At 39.7% G+C, this 14125-nt stretch overlaps 1 protein-coding gene across 2 annotated transcripts in view; it reads right to left on the bottom strand.

Annotated features, from left to right (window-relative positions):
• The window catches only part of Brd7 (bromodomain containing 7), a 33852-nt gene extending 21868 nt beyond the window's left edge, over window positions 1–11984 (bottom strand). The window contains exons 1-4 of one of the 2 annotated variants that reach the window (XM_047529397.1): window positions 11689–11984; window positions 11051–11259; window positions 1073–1202; window positions 697–754 (exon numbers count right to left, since the gene is read on the bottom strand). In XM_047529397.1, coding sequence (XP_047385353.1) covers window positions 697–754; window positions 1073–1202; window positions 11051–11259; window positions 11689–11737 — 446 coding nt within the window. In that variant the 5' untranslated portion in view covers window positions 11738–11984. The remainder of the gene's footprint in view (window positions 1–696; window positions 755–1072; window positions 1203–11050; window positions 11260–11688) is intronic. The other variant, XM_047529398.1, reaches the window with a different exon arrangement.
• Window positions 11985–14125: the final 2141 nt, after the last annotated feature.

Here is a 14125-nt window from a genome sequence, read left to right as displayed (position 1 = left end):
TTTTGTTTTTTCTCCTGCACTTAACAACTGCAAACGCTTATAGCATAGGTGCTCTACAAATATACAAAAGACACTTCCATCTATCAGTGAAGTGGAAATATGTGAATCATTCCTGGCTTTAAAGTTGTTTCTAAAAAAAATTTATTTTGAGCCAGGCATAGTGCCTGCAATCCCATCAACTTGGGAGGCTGAGGCAAGGGGACTGCAAGTTCAAGACCAGCCTTAGCAACTTAATGGGACTATCTCAAAATAAAAAATAAAAAGGGTTGGGGATGTAGCTCAGTGGTAAAGGGCCCCCAGGTTCAATCCCCAGTACCCCAAATTTTTTGTTTTGAAACAGGGTATTGTTAGTCCTCAGCCTCCCAAGTCGCTGGGACTACAGGCAAGCACCACCAAGTCTGGCTTGAAAGTCTTTTAACATCAGAAATTACTCTGGAAAAAGAGAAATTCACCATTAAAGGTATTATGTAACACCTTACAAGATGCCAGTTAAAACAAACCAAATAAGAACATCTAAAAGTTCTTATGTAGTACTTCTATTGCCAGGCAAAATATTTACCAACCACTTTAAAAGGAGGTACTTTTGGATTTAGGTCACAAAATGTGGCTCTAGATAATAAAAAATGAAGAAGTGGTTTGGAACTTCTATGTTTACCATTTTAATTTCTATTGTATAAAAATGTTGGAAACATTTACCTTTGTAATTGTCTCATCAGTTGATTCAAAGCTTCTTGAAGGGGTGTCTGTTCTACTTCTGAAGCAAAGAAGACAGGAAAAAGGTATTTTAAAAAGGAATATTTTAGAGAGTATGATTTCATTTCTATGACTTTTCTACATTCATACTTCTATCTTATACAGAAGTTCCATTTATCTTAACATGTTGAAGGTTCAGAATATCAACTCAAAACCAAAGCTAATTTAAAGCTCTCATGCAGCAAGAGAAAAATAAGAAAACTTTAGAAAACATTTCATCACAAAACTTTTAAACTTTAGTTTAGAAGGTGAAGACTACTTTCAGCTGTAACAATGTTAGCCTCTTTGTTCAGAACAAATAATTCAGAGTTACTCCTACCTTCTTGTTTGGCTAAAGAGCTTGTGAGAGGCTTCTCAGGGGGCAAGTCTAATCTTACAGGGGTATGGCCCTGGAGGTCTTTTTCTGCCTCATTCTCCACACGGTCTCGATCTCGTTTCTTCTTATCCTCCTAAATGGGACAAAGGTGGATAATTTAGGAACATTTCAGAATCGGTACTTTAAATATATAAGTCACTTTAATTTCAGTGAGAAAAAGGAAAATACTTTTGTTAAGGAAATTATGTATTTTACTGCCATCTACTGGAAAAGGAGAGAATAACATCCATATAAAAGGATAAAAAAGTGCTTCTCGAGGCCAGAAAGAACCAATTAGAAAAATAATACTAATCAAAAAGCAATACAACATGCTGAATAAGACTACTAAAAGATGCCAAACTTTTAGGACACACTGCAAAATATTATTGAAACCATAATGGAAGAACTGAAAAAAGGAGATATACCATGTTCATGAATTGAAAGTCAATTCTCTTCAGAGTAATCCATAAATTCGATGTAATATCAATGTAAAACAATTTTTCATGGAATTTAACAAGACAAATGTATAGTTTTCCTTAAAGAGTAGAAGAACAGTTACATCCCGATTTGGAAAAGGTCACAGTAATGTGACTTACCAGATAGTATTTGTAGAAAGTGATGGTAAATAAGACAATGTGAGTTGAACATAAGCATAGGCAAACAGACCAACAGAACAGATTAGAGAGTCAGAAACTGACCCAGGCACATAGGAAAATGCTGGCATATAATACAGATGGCATTATAAGCCAGTAAAAGGTAGTGCTGGGATAACTGGTCATCTACATGGAAAGAGAAAATAAAATTAGATCATTCAAGTAATATTCTGAAGTAAATTCCAGATAAAGATGTGTATAGAAGCTGGGCACAGTGGCACATGCCTGTAATCCCATCAGCTCTGGAGGCTGAGTCAGGAGGATTGCAAGTTCAAAGCCAGCCTCAGCAAAAGCAAGGTGCTAAACAACTCAGTGAGACCCTGTTACTAAGTAAAATAAAAAATAGGGCTGGTGATGTGGTTCAGTGGTTGAGTGTCCCTGAGTCCAATTCCTGGCCCCACACACCTCTACCCCCAAAAAAGTGCACAGAAGCTGGGTGTGGTGGCTCACACCAGCAACTCAGGAGGCCGAGGCAGGAGGATCTTGAGTTAAAACCCAGCCTCAGCAACTTAGCGAGACCCTGTCTCTAACAAAATATTAAAAAATGGGCCAGGAATGTAGCTTGGTGGTTAGATACCCCTGGATTCAATCCCTGGTAAAAAACAACAACAACAACAAAAGATGTGTATAATACAAAGCTTTAGAAGTTCAGATAACAGTAAAAAAAACTTTAAGACCCAAAAGTTGGGAAAGATTTCCTTACATAAGACACAAAAAGAATAAATCCTAAAGGAAAAACTCGATAACTTCGACATTAAATTTTGGTGCCTCATTAAAACCCATAAACCAAGCTAAAAATCTCGCCATAGACTGAGATAAAGTACTTGAAACACAAATACTCATAAAAGTATTAACAAAGCACTCCATTTATAAATCCATATAAGGCAAAATAAAACTAGTAAAGGATATCAGGGGTAATACACAGAAGTAACTTGAAGTGTCAAGAAACACGAAAACTAACTCAAGCTCCCCCAAACTAAGTGAAATATAAATTGAAAAACTAGAAGGCATTTTAAGTCTGATTGGCAAAAATTAAAATACTTGAAAATGTCGAGTTTTAATAAAAATGAAATGGGACTCTCAAACCTTGCAGATGAATGAGTAAATAGGGATAATCATTTGGAAAGCACTTAGCATTATCTAGCAAAGATTGCAAAAGCTTTTACCCTATTTCTCAACTATTTCTTTTCAGGTATATACTGTTGAGAAACTTCCTTTCACAAAACATTGTACATGAATACAAGTATATTACTGCAGTAGTTCAAATAATAAAAAAAAATGGAAACTATCCAATGCCACTAAAAGGAAAATAGATTGGTAAATTACAGCAGATTTAAATAGCAGGTAAATAAATGAACTAAAATACCATCATGGGTTATATTTAGAAACAATTTCTGGAGGGAAAAAAGTTGCAGAATCATGTTATAAGATTAGTCATTTAGTTTAAAAATGTCTAAGTATATATTTTGGTGGTGTTTTTTAATTTTTCGGTGGTACTGGGGATTGAACCCAGGGTTACTCTACCCCTGAACTACACGCCTAGTTCTTTTTATTTTTGAGAAAGGGTCTTGCCAGTTGCCAAGAGTGGCTTTGAACTTGCGATCCCACCTCAGTCTCCTGTCACTGGAATTTCAAGCACTGCATCTGGCTCCTACAAGCATATATTCTTTATAGATGTATGCAGAGTTAGTAAAATCATTTTTAAAAAGGCATGTGATGCACACTAAATTCAAGAGAGTGGTCTCTCAAGGCAGAGAGAGTAATGGGATTCTGAAAGAATACACAGGAGAATTCCTTCACCAGTGTCTGTACTCTTCATTTTTTTAAAAAAAGCAAAATGAAAAAATAAACAAGGCAAAATGCTGAGCTCTGCTAAAGCTGAATGGTTGGTGCACAGGTGGCAGTTCTGTATTCTCTGTACTTTGCATTTTTGTTTTTGTGATAGGATCTTACTATGTTGCCTAGGCTGGTCTCAAATTGCTGTGCTCCAGAGATCCTCCTACCTCAGCCTCCTGAGAAGCTGAGACTACAGGTGTGTATATGCACAGTTATTGTTACTTTCCATCTTTTAAAACTAAAGTTGGAAGTACAGTTGTCCCAAATACCCATTTTATGCTCTTGAGAGTTCTGAATAGGATCAAACAAAACAAAACAAACAAACCCACCAAACCCAATTCATCACAGTCATTCTAAAGGTCTTGATAAAACAGAATTACTGATCCAACAAATATGGGGAAGAGCCTGAGAATGTACATTTCTAACAAGTTTCCAGGGCATGTGGGTATTGCTGGTACAGAATCACACTTTGAGACTAACATAGAGCCTTGCACTCCATCTTCAGGCTCCAAAGCACCTAATATAGACTACATAATCAGTTTATACTATCCTATACTCCCTGTTGTGTATTCTGTACCTAAAGAGAGAGATATTTTATATCCCCAAACATGGTTTCAAACTGAACTCACTGGGCTGGGGATATAGCACAGTTTGTAGAGTGCTTGCCTGTCAAGCACAAGGCCCTGGGTTCAATCCCCAGCACCACAAAAACAAAACAAAACAAAACAAAACAAAAAAAAAACCAAACCAAAACAAAACTGAACTCATTATGTATTTGATCCCAAATGCCATTAATGTAAGTTGGCTGGCATCTGGTTTTTACGACCTTAACATGTATTCTATAGCAGTGATTTTTGTTCTGTAATGTTTCTTTTGCCCGAAGTGGCATGAATCTTTTGTACACTGGCAGATTCAGACTATCTATTCTGTAGAAAAAGACCCCCAGAGACACAAATGTGAAGAAAGGACAGCTTAAAAGGCAGTAAGTACTGTGCATTCCCCCAGGTACAGAGAACTAGGGTTAGGTGCCAGGGCAGAGCAGAGCCAGCAAACTTTTTTGTAAATGTCCAGATAACATTTAGGCTTTATAGTCTCTAAGGTCTTATAACCACTAAACTCTGCTGTTGTAGCATGTAAGCAGTCATAGACTGCTTTTATCAATAAAAGGGTGCAGCTGTTTCAACAAAAATGTATTTACAAAACCAGATAAGTGTTGCCAGTTTGCTGACCCAAAGACTAGAAGTCCATCTTCACTCTTAAAATACCCTGTGACCTTATGCAATGTCACTTACTCTTTTTTTTTTTTTTTTTTGTAGTTGCAGATGGACAGCATGCCTTTCTTTAATTTGTTTATTTTTATGGGTGCTAAGGATTGAACCCAGTGCCTCACACATGCTAGGCAAGTGCTCTGCCACTGAGCTACATACAGTCCCAGCCCAATGTCACTTACTCTTACCAGACTTCTTTACCACCCACAAAATGGAAATTTCACTGTTGATTATTACTTAGAGTCAAGTGAGATGGTCAAATATGGTCATGAAAAGGAAAAGCTGAAAAAGGACCAAAGGATGGTATGATGGTATGGTGTCTCTGAACTACCCTTATCTGGTAACTTACAAAGTTAGTCTGGTCTACAGTAACAACTTTATTATTAAGTACAACAAAAAAAGAAAAAAAAAAAAAAATTCTATCTATCTGGCCAGCCTTTTGGGCTAAGGAGGAGTCTGTCTATCTATCTATCTGGTCAGCCTTTTGGGCTAAGGAGTCCAAAAGAGAAAAAGACTACAAACATATAGTTGGAAATTACGCTGAACTAAATGGGAGTTGTACCCCCTTGAAAACCCTCCCTGCCAGCTCACAGGTGAGCAGTGGGGATTGAACCCAGGGGCACTTTACCACTGAGCTATATTCCCAGGTCTTTTTATTTTGAGACAGGGTCTCAATAAGTTGCTGAGGCTTGCCTTGATCATGCAATCCTCCTGCCTCAAGCTCCCAAGTTGCTGGGATTACAAGTATACACCACTGCACTCAGCTAAAATGGAGATATTGTAGCATGCTATTGCTAGTTGGGAATTGGGAGAACTATCTTCAGGTTCATCAACACATGACTCTGAACAAGTCACCCCACTGTTCTAGTCTGTTTCTCATTTACACAAGAGGCTTTGATCTCCCTAAGTCTTCTCTACCTAAAATTCTCATCCCATTATTCTTTTTAAAAAAAATATTATATATATATATATATATATATTCAAAATATACTACAGAATCCTACTATGACTGTTGCTTGTTGAAGTAACAGTGTACTTATTTCAGACTAGATTCTTATTTGTCCATGACTCAATGGAAAGTTATCTTATTAATCTGTGATACTTCTGAAGCAAATTTCTGCTCATATTATAACACTCATTGACCTATATTATAGACATGTTTGTCTCTTTTACTGGAGTTTCCTCCAGTAGAGTACAGGCCCTTGTCTTAGCCAGCTCTGTGCTTAAGCTCAACAATGCCTAATACATAATATTTTCTAAGTATGTATTTGTAGTACTAATTAATTTCAGAAGACAGCATAAAATAGAAACATAAATGAATACAAATAGCTGAAGTCCTTAGTTATAGGTACTATCCTACAGACTGGCTACTTTTGGAAGCAGCAACAAAAGTAGCATCCCCTTCATGTATTCTGTACTTAAAAAGGGAGCTACTTCATCTTTACACTACTTCATGAAGTAGCCCATACAACACTAATGATTTATCCACATCTCTGAAAACACAGAAGTGAATAATGTGAATATCTAATGTGTAAATTTAACGTGCAAAACAATTTCAGAATTCCTCTTTAAAAACTGATTTTAGAATCCAATAAAAAATCAGTTTTATTGCTTTGCAGCTATGTCTTACCTTTGGTCTTAGGTTGAAAGCAGCATTGGCTACACAGGAAAGCTGTTGCCTCTATGATGATATCCCCTAGCTTTCCAAGGCAGAATGAGAAAAATTTCTCCTTAGACTCCAGGAACATTTTATTCAAACCTCTATTAGGATTTACCAGGCTGTCAAGTTTATTTATCCTTTCGTAGTTGATTCCACAGTCCAAGTATGAACTCCTGTAGAATTTGTTCATTCTTCCTTTCTTTTCTATCATCTATCTTATTTATCTTCATCATGTGCATCTAGTACAGTCTGGCTAGATGATAGGCATTACTTCTGTCATGGGAGCAACACTACTCATATGCCCTTAGTCAGAGTCCTTCCTTCTTTGGGAAGACCTTCTGTGATTAAGAGGACAATCTCAGGAGAGATGCACTTTAGAACAGCATCAAGAACGAAGAGAGAGGATTTTCTGCCAATCTGGGAAAGCCATAATGGCTGAGATCCTTCATGTGGCAGATGTTACACCAAATGAGTCAATGAATTGTGTTTTGACAGAATTCCCATTCTGCTTAATACCATCAATCATTTGCTGTTCCTTTCCTCTCTAGAGATTAGCTTCCTTATATTCTGCCTCAGTTAAATCAGCATTCAATGAACTACTAATAGTACCTACCTCATGAAGTTGCTTTTAAGAATTAAAATAATAAAAATACATTAAGAACTTAGAATACTAACTGGCATATAATAAACATTCAAATGTTAGTTTTCATGCATATATATCCCCTTTGGAACTGGAATTTACTGTGTAGTAGTTTTAAATTTTCTTTATAAATTTTAATCTCAGCTTTATAAATAACAATATATTTGTTAATGCTTTCAATTTTTAAATAGTTTTTTAATTAATGAATGAGATGAATTTAAATACCAGTGATTCTATCTGTTAGGGCATTTAACCTTTAATAGTGAAAAGAAGAAAATCACTTAAGACAACTTGAAAAGTTAGAGGGTTTTGCATTTTATGTATGTGTGTGTGTGTGTTCCCTTCTTAATTTTCTATGTAACAGATTCCTGATTTTTCCCCTGAGGTCTGAGGGACTGAACCTAGGGCCTCACACAAGCCAAGCAAGTGCTCTACCACTAAGCTACACCCCAGCACTTTCTATTTTTAAAATTTGAGAGAGGGTCTTGCTAAGTTGCTGAGGCTGGTCTCAAAATTGCAATCTCCCTCTTTCAGCCTACTGAGTAGCTGGGATTACAGTATGTACCACTACACCCAGATTCCTAATTTTTGGCAAGGTACCATGCCTCCACTCATTCCTTCCAACTGAAAGACAACATCTCCTGGATTCCCTATTAACTAGAGTGGCATGTGATTAATTTCTGCCTAATGAAATAGCAGAAGTCATGTATGCCTTTTAGAAAAACATTTTAAAAAGAAAATGGTGTAATTTATTCTTTTCATATTCTTTTCTTCCATCCTGCTGCATGCGACTAAGAGTCACCAACTCCTCAGAACCACACTTCATAGGCTGATGATGGGTGTCACACAGCTGAGTTTTTCAAGAGACCAATGACTCCTAAAACTCCCTGAAGAGTCAGAACACAGCTCAGAGAGGCACATCCTCTGGAGACTTCCTCCTAGATGACAATAGCAAAAAGAATCCCTCTCCCCATGACCAGTCTGGTCGGGAAACAGCTTTTATAGAAACAATGATACCCCAGAATCTAAAAACGTCCCACGGTTCGTAGTCCTGAGTCCTGGGAAAGTGAAAATTTGGGCAAATTTGCTTCACTCCTCATCTACCTACATATACTTCACTGCACGGTATTATGGCCAGATGGAATTGTAGATGCACATGTGTATTAGTTTGCAATGGCATCAAAATATAAGGTGGTTAATGATAATCAGAGACACAGTTAAGAAAGGACCAAGTGGCTAGAACAGAGGGGGAGACTTCCAGGAACCCATCCTGAAGATATCCTTATAAAAGCATACAAAATGTGTTAAACGAGGCTCAAGGTAGCATTTCTTAGAACCAAAAAAAAAAAAAGTATTAAATAACATGTGGCATATCCATAAACTAAATACTATGTAGTTGATAAAAATGAGAAAATTGATAAATCAAGAAGGCTATGAGTTTATTAATGATGTCATGGCAGTAGCTGCCAGAACTAAAACCAAAAATAGATAAATTCAACTTCTATTTAATCAAGATGATAGCAAGACTAGGGAACAAAAGAGACAACACTGGATGAAAGGTGTCAACCCTACTTGGGAGATGGAAGGCAAATAGAGGAATGCAGAACAGAGAGAGTAAGAAATTGTCTATGCACAGAGTTGGATTCCTATGAAAACAGCCAAGATCCTAGGACCCTGGAAAAGCTCTGAACTTGGAGACATGAACAATCAGAGTCTCCAGATGCTGAGATGCTTGAGTGAAAGCAGAGAATTTAGTAGTAAGAATAGTAAGACCTTCAGCATTCTTTTCCCTAGTGTGTCCAGAAATTCTGAAAATCCTACTCCCAGGAAGGGATAACTTTTCTCTGGAGAAAGTGAGAAACTCAAAGAAAATATTTGTAAGATGTAAACTTTGAGGGATTTCCCACCAAAATATCAGGTCCCCATTTGGTTGCTCTACAGTGATATCCATCAACTGATAAACTGTGTCTAGGCACAAAGTATTTATCAGCTCTTTTGTGCTTTAGGTTTAAATAAAAATAGATAACTACAGGATATTTTTAACATTAGAGAGACCTAATCTGATGAACTTGGGTGAGATAAAGATAATGAAGGGACCAAAAGAAAACTAAAGGGGAAAAAATACTTTAATATCTTCGGAGAAAAAAGATACTTCATTTAAAATCAAGAAGAGGATACTATTTAAAAGGACAACTAGAGAAGAACAGGTTCTTAAAAATTCAAACTATAACATTTGAAATAAAATCCAATAGAAGAGGAGGATTTTAAAACTTCAGAGACTTTCCTTGGAGAACACAGAAATCCAAGAGAGGGAAACAAAAAAATTAGAGGACTGATTCAGGAGTTCAACATCTAAATGACAGGGGTTCCAGAAAGTGAGAAGAGAGAAAACAGAAGGAAGGAAATTATGATGGGAAATACTTGCAGAGAACATCTCAGAATTGAAGGCATAAATATCCACTGTGAAACTTGAAACACTAAAGACAAAAGGAGGAAAATCCTAAAAATTCCAAGGAAGCAAATATAGGTCATACACAAAGAACTAAGAATCAAAATGGCAACAGCCTTTTTCTTTTTCTTTTTTTGCAGAGGTGGTTGTGGTGCTGCTGTTGCTGCTAGAACTTGAACCCAGGGCCTTGCACATGTTAGACAAGTACACTATCACTAAGTTAATCTCCAGCCCTAGCAACACACTTTTGAACAGCAAACTGTGAAGCCAGAAGACAACAGAGTAATACCTTTAAAATTCTATGAGAAAATAACTTTCAATTTAAAATTCCATACCCAATTCAAAACATTAACCTATATGAAGAATCTAGAGAGACAGAATAAAGGAGCCCCAGAAAGCAACTAAACCAGCTAGACAGGGAGTCATCTGAAAAACATGATACTGATGGGTTTCACAAAGACGATAGTTTGGGAAGCATTAATATGTGATAAACAAATGAAGCAATTAACGAGTCAGTCAAGATCAGATCTGATTTGTACACTGTACTCGCCTCTGGTGAACAATTTAAAGTAATTACAAATATTTATTTAACCAATAATTGTGATGCATCAATATGGTGAGAATGGAGGTAGACCATTGGGGGTGTGGAGCAGTACAAGAACACTAATTTAAATTCTCATCTTTTTAAGCATCAGTAAGATATAAACTGAAAATCATTAGATGGCAAATAAACCTACATTTGAAAATGGACATAAATATCCAAAGAAAAAAAACAAAAAGTTTAGGAAATAAAACTATAATGAAGAGGAATGCTTGTGTATTAAAAGTCTTGAGCACTCTTGACTTTTAAAAACTACATTCATGATTTCATTATTAATAAAAATTAATTTTAAAAAAGCTGGTTGCTTCTAGAAAGGGACATGATATAAAAAATTAGGGTGAAGAAAACATTGGAATAAGACACTTCTGTTGTACAGAATAAATCTATGCCAAGATTTACCTTCATGATACAGTAATTGACTTTACTAAGCCACACAGTGGCAGGTTAAAATTGGGATGTACCAAATTCTGGGATAATTCCAGACACATATTTGATTATTTTTGGAAGGAAAGTTAATTAGATCTCATTCACTTTGGAAAGAACTACTTGCGACAAACCTAGAACACGAAGGCTTTCTTGGGCAAGACTTTTTACCCTTCCTAGATGTTCATAAATGTTCTTTGAAGCAGTTGCTCCAAAGCCACTTACACACTAAAGCATGAACGCTGCTGACACAGATGATTCAAATTTCCACTCTGCCCTGCTCGACCTCATAACAAGCCAGATTTTACAGGCGTTTCAGTGTCTCACGGGGCACAAAGATAAAGCTAGGTTGGCACTGGACCACCCAGAGAGCCGTGACTTTAGCAAAACTGAAGCAATGCAACCACTTTACCTTGACTCTTCTCCGTTTTCTTCCCTTTTCTTCCCCCGGAACCTGCTTCTCTCCTTTCTTCCTCTTTTTCCGCTTTCTGTCCTTGTGTTTGTCATGATCGTTTTTGTCTTCGAAGAGGCTGGAATCGTGCCCCGAGCTGCCGGTGGAGAGTTCCGTGACTTCGTTCCCTCCCACTTTCAGGACCAGCTTCAAAGGCTTCTCCACATACTCTGAAACAAAAGGAGCGCGCCTGGGTTAAAGGGGGAAGTGGCCGGGCAGTGCCCACAGCGCGGTGACCGTCGAGCGGGGCACGAAGGCGCTGTCAGGCCGCGGAGCTCGGCACGCGTGGGCGTCCCGAAGCACCTGTTGAATGACAGACCCTCGCCAGCCAGGGCAGCGCCTCCCGCCCGAACGCCCCCGGGCCTCTTGGGGCGGCCTCCCAGCTGCCCGCCAGACGCCCGCCGCGGCAGGGGACCCGGTTCGAACGCCGCCCGCCTGGGGTTTGCGCGGCTTCGGGCGGGCCGCGCCCCCTCCGCGGGTCCCGGCCTGCCGTGGGAGGGGCGGCCCGGCCTGGCCCGCCTCGGGCGCCCGAGCGTGAGCGATTTCGAGAGAACGAACACCGCGCAGGGCGGCCGCCCCGACGGCTGCCCACTCCTCACCCTCGTAGAGGTGTTTATCCGACTTGTGCTTCTTGTGCTTCTTGCCCATGTCCGACCGGGCCCCGGTGCCCGCCCCCCGCGCCAGGCCCAGGCCGTGCGACGCCGCTTCCGGTCCGGGCCAGGCAAGCGGAGGGCGGGAGCGGGGCCCACGAGACCCCGCGCCGCGAGGCAGGGGGACGGCGCGCGCCCAGCGGCGCGAGGCCCCTCACGAGAAGACTGGGCGCGAGACGCGGTCGGAGCCGGACAGCGGTAGCGGAGCGGCGAGCGGCCGGCGCACGGGCGGGAGAGAGGGTCCACCGTGCACTCGGTGTGCGGATAGCTATGCGTGGCGGCCCCTGGCGGCTGGGGGTGGCCCTGCAGCTTGCAGACCGGGGGCGGGGCCGGGGCGGGGCCTGTCGCTCAGCATCTTCTTTTCTCTTGCTCTCCCTCTTTTCCTTTTTCTTTGCTTGCTGTCTCTCCGTCCTTTTCCCTGTTTTCTCCTCCCTTTTCGCCTTTCGTATCCCGCCTTTCTTCCTTTTTATTTCGTACCCTTCCTCCTTCCCTGATTCCTCCTATCTTTCCACTTTCCCTTGCTTCTGTTAGCAATATCCATTGAACCCCATTGTACTGGATGCGGGGTCCAGCAGACCCAGCACCTCAAGGGTTCTAATTTAAAAAACAAACAAAACCTTATGTGACGGTAGGTGAAGCCCTCCAAGATCTTAATTAAAAACGACCACCAGCAGGTGTGGACCAGTGTTTAGTAAGATCTATTTATGAAAGTAAGTGTTGACATCTGTATAAAAAGACTGTGGATGGATACACCGGAACTGTAGAACAGTGTTTCTCTCCGGTGGCCAGTGCTGGAGGGGAGCAAATTATTTTAGTTTTATACTTGTCTCTGAAATATTTCTAATGTGTGTGCCAGCTTTTGAATAAAGGAAAAGATAAAATGAAAAGCAAAGACAAAATGAAAAGATAAAATTCAGAAGTTAAATTATCTGAATTAAATTAAGCTGGAAAAAATAATGAAAATGTATCTGTTGGACTCACACTAAGCCAGGGTGCAGACTATTAGTTTGTATACAGATGTTCACTTCTCAATCCTATTTTAAGTTCTTCTCATCCTTGTTTTTATTTTCTATTTTTTTCAATCACTCCTATCTTTAGTTGCTGAGTCCTCCTGGAGTGTGGGATACTCACAGTTTAGCTGATTGACATTGACTCAAATATACTGTATTAAGATGTGCTTATTATAGTACATCCAGGAATGTTGGCTATAGGGAAATAAAATAATGTTAATATTTATCTATATGACAACCTTGTAAGATGGGGAAAGTAAGACAGACTCTTTTCTCACTTTATAGATGAGGAAATGGGTGCCCAGAGAAGTAAGTTGCCAGTTAGTGGTAGATAGGATTCAGATCCAGGTTTCACACGTCCTTTTCATTTGTGAGATGGTAAAGGATATCCTGACTGGCTTATAGTTACCTTATAGCTAACCTTATAGTTACTGTGTATAAGCTCATAATCACTGCCTTGTCTCAAGAAAGGATCTAATATCAGCCATTTATACCTTGGTAAGTGTTATGGTTTGGATCTAGAACATCCCTCCAAAGCTCCTGCATTGAAGGCTTGGTCCCAATGCATGAATATCCAGAAGTGCGGCTTTTAGGAAATAACTGGATCGTGAGGGTGCTAACTGCATCAGTGGATTAATCCATTTGATGGATTAATACTTTTTTTTTTTTGTGGTGCTGGGGATTGAACTCAGGGCCTTTTGCTTTCAAGGCATGGATTAATACTCTGAATGGACTACTGGGAGGTGGTGGAAACTGAGGGCAGGTGGGGTCTGGTTGGAGGAAGTAGGGCACTGGGGCCATCCACTTGGGGACCATATCTTGTCCTTTGTCCCTTCCTGGCACGCTCTCCTTCTGTTTCTTGGCTGCCATGAGCTGACAACTTTCCTCTGCCATGCCCTTCTGCCATGATGTTTTGCCTCACTTCAGGCCTCAAAGCACTGGAGCCAGCCTACCCTGGACTGCTACTTCTGAAACCAGGAGCCAAAATAATCTTTTTAAAGTTGTTTGTGTCAGGTGTTTTGGTTACAGCAATGGAAAAAGCTGATTAGTACAGTGAGAATTTGTATTCCTGGATCACCTCTCCCAGAAAGATCTTTAGTTTTATCTTGATTTCCAGTGGTGAAATTTTGGGCTTATACGTTGGGACCCTATTGCTGGCAAGTGATAGAAATCCAATTTGAATCACTTCAAGTAAGTCAAAAGGGATTTATTGGTTTACATGCCCAGAAAGGGCTGGAATGAAGCTTGCCTGAGGGAAGATGGGAACCAATTATTTGGTGCTGTTGGTTCTCTCTTTCTTCATCTTATCTCTGTGTCTGTTGAGCAGATGGTTTGGATCTTAAAGAGAGAAACTCGGAGCTGGTTCCCTCTTTTCT

This window comes from Sciurus carolinensis, chromosome 16 (assembly GCF_902686445.1).
Source record: "Sciurus carolinensis chromosome 16, mSciCar1.2, whole genome shotgun sequence".
Taxonomy (NCBI): Eukaryota; Metazoa; Chordata; class Mammalia; order Rodentia; family Sciuridae; genus Sciurus; species Sciurus carolinensis.
This window is presented reverse-complemented; position numbering and strand designations above follow the sequence as displayed.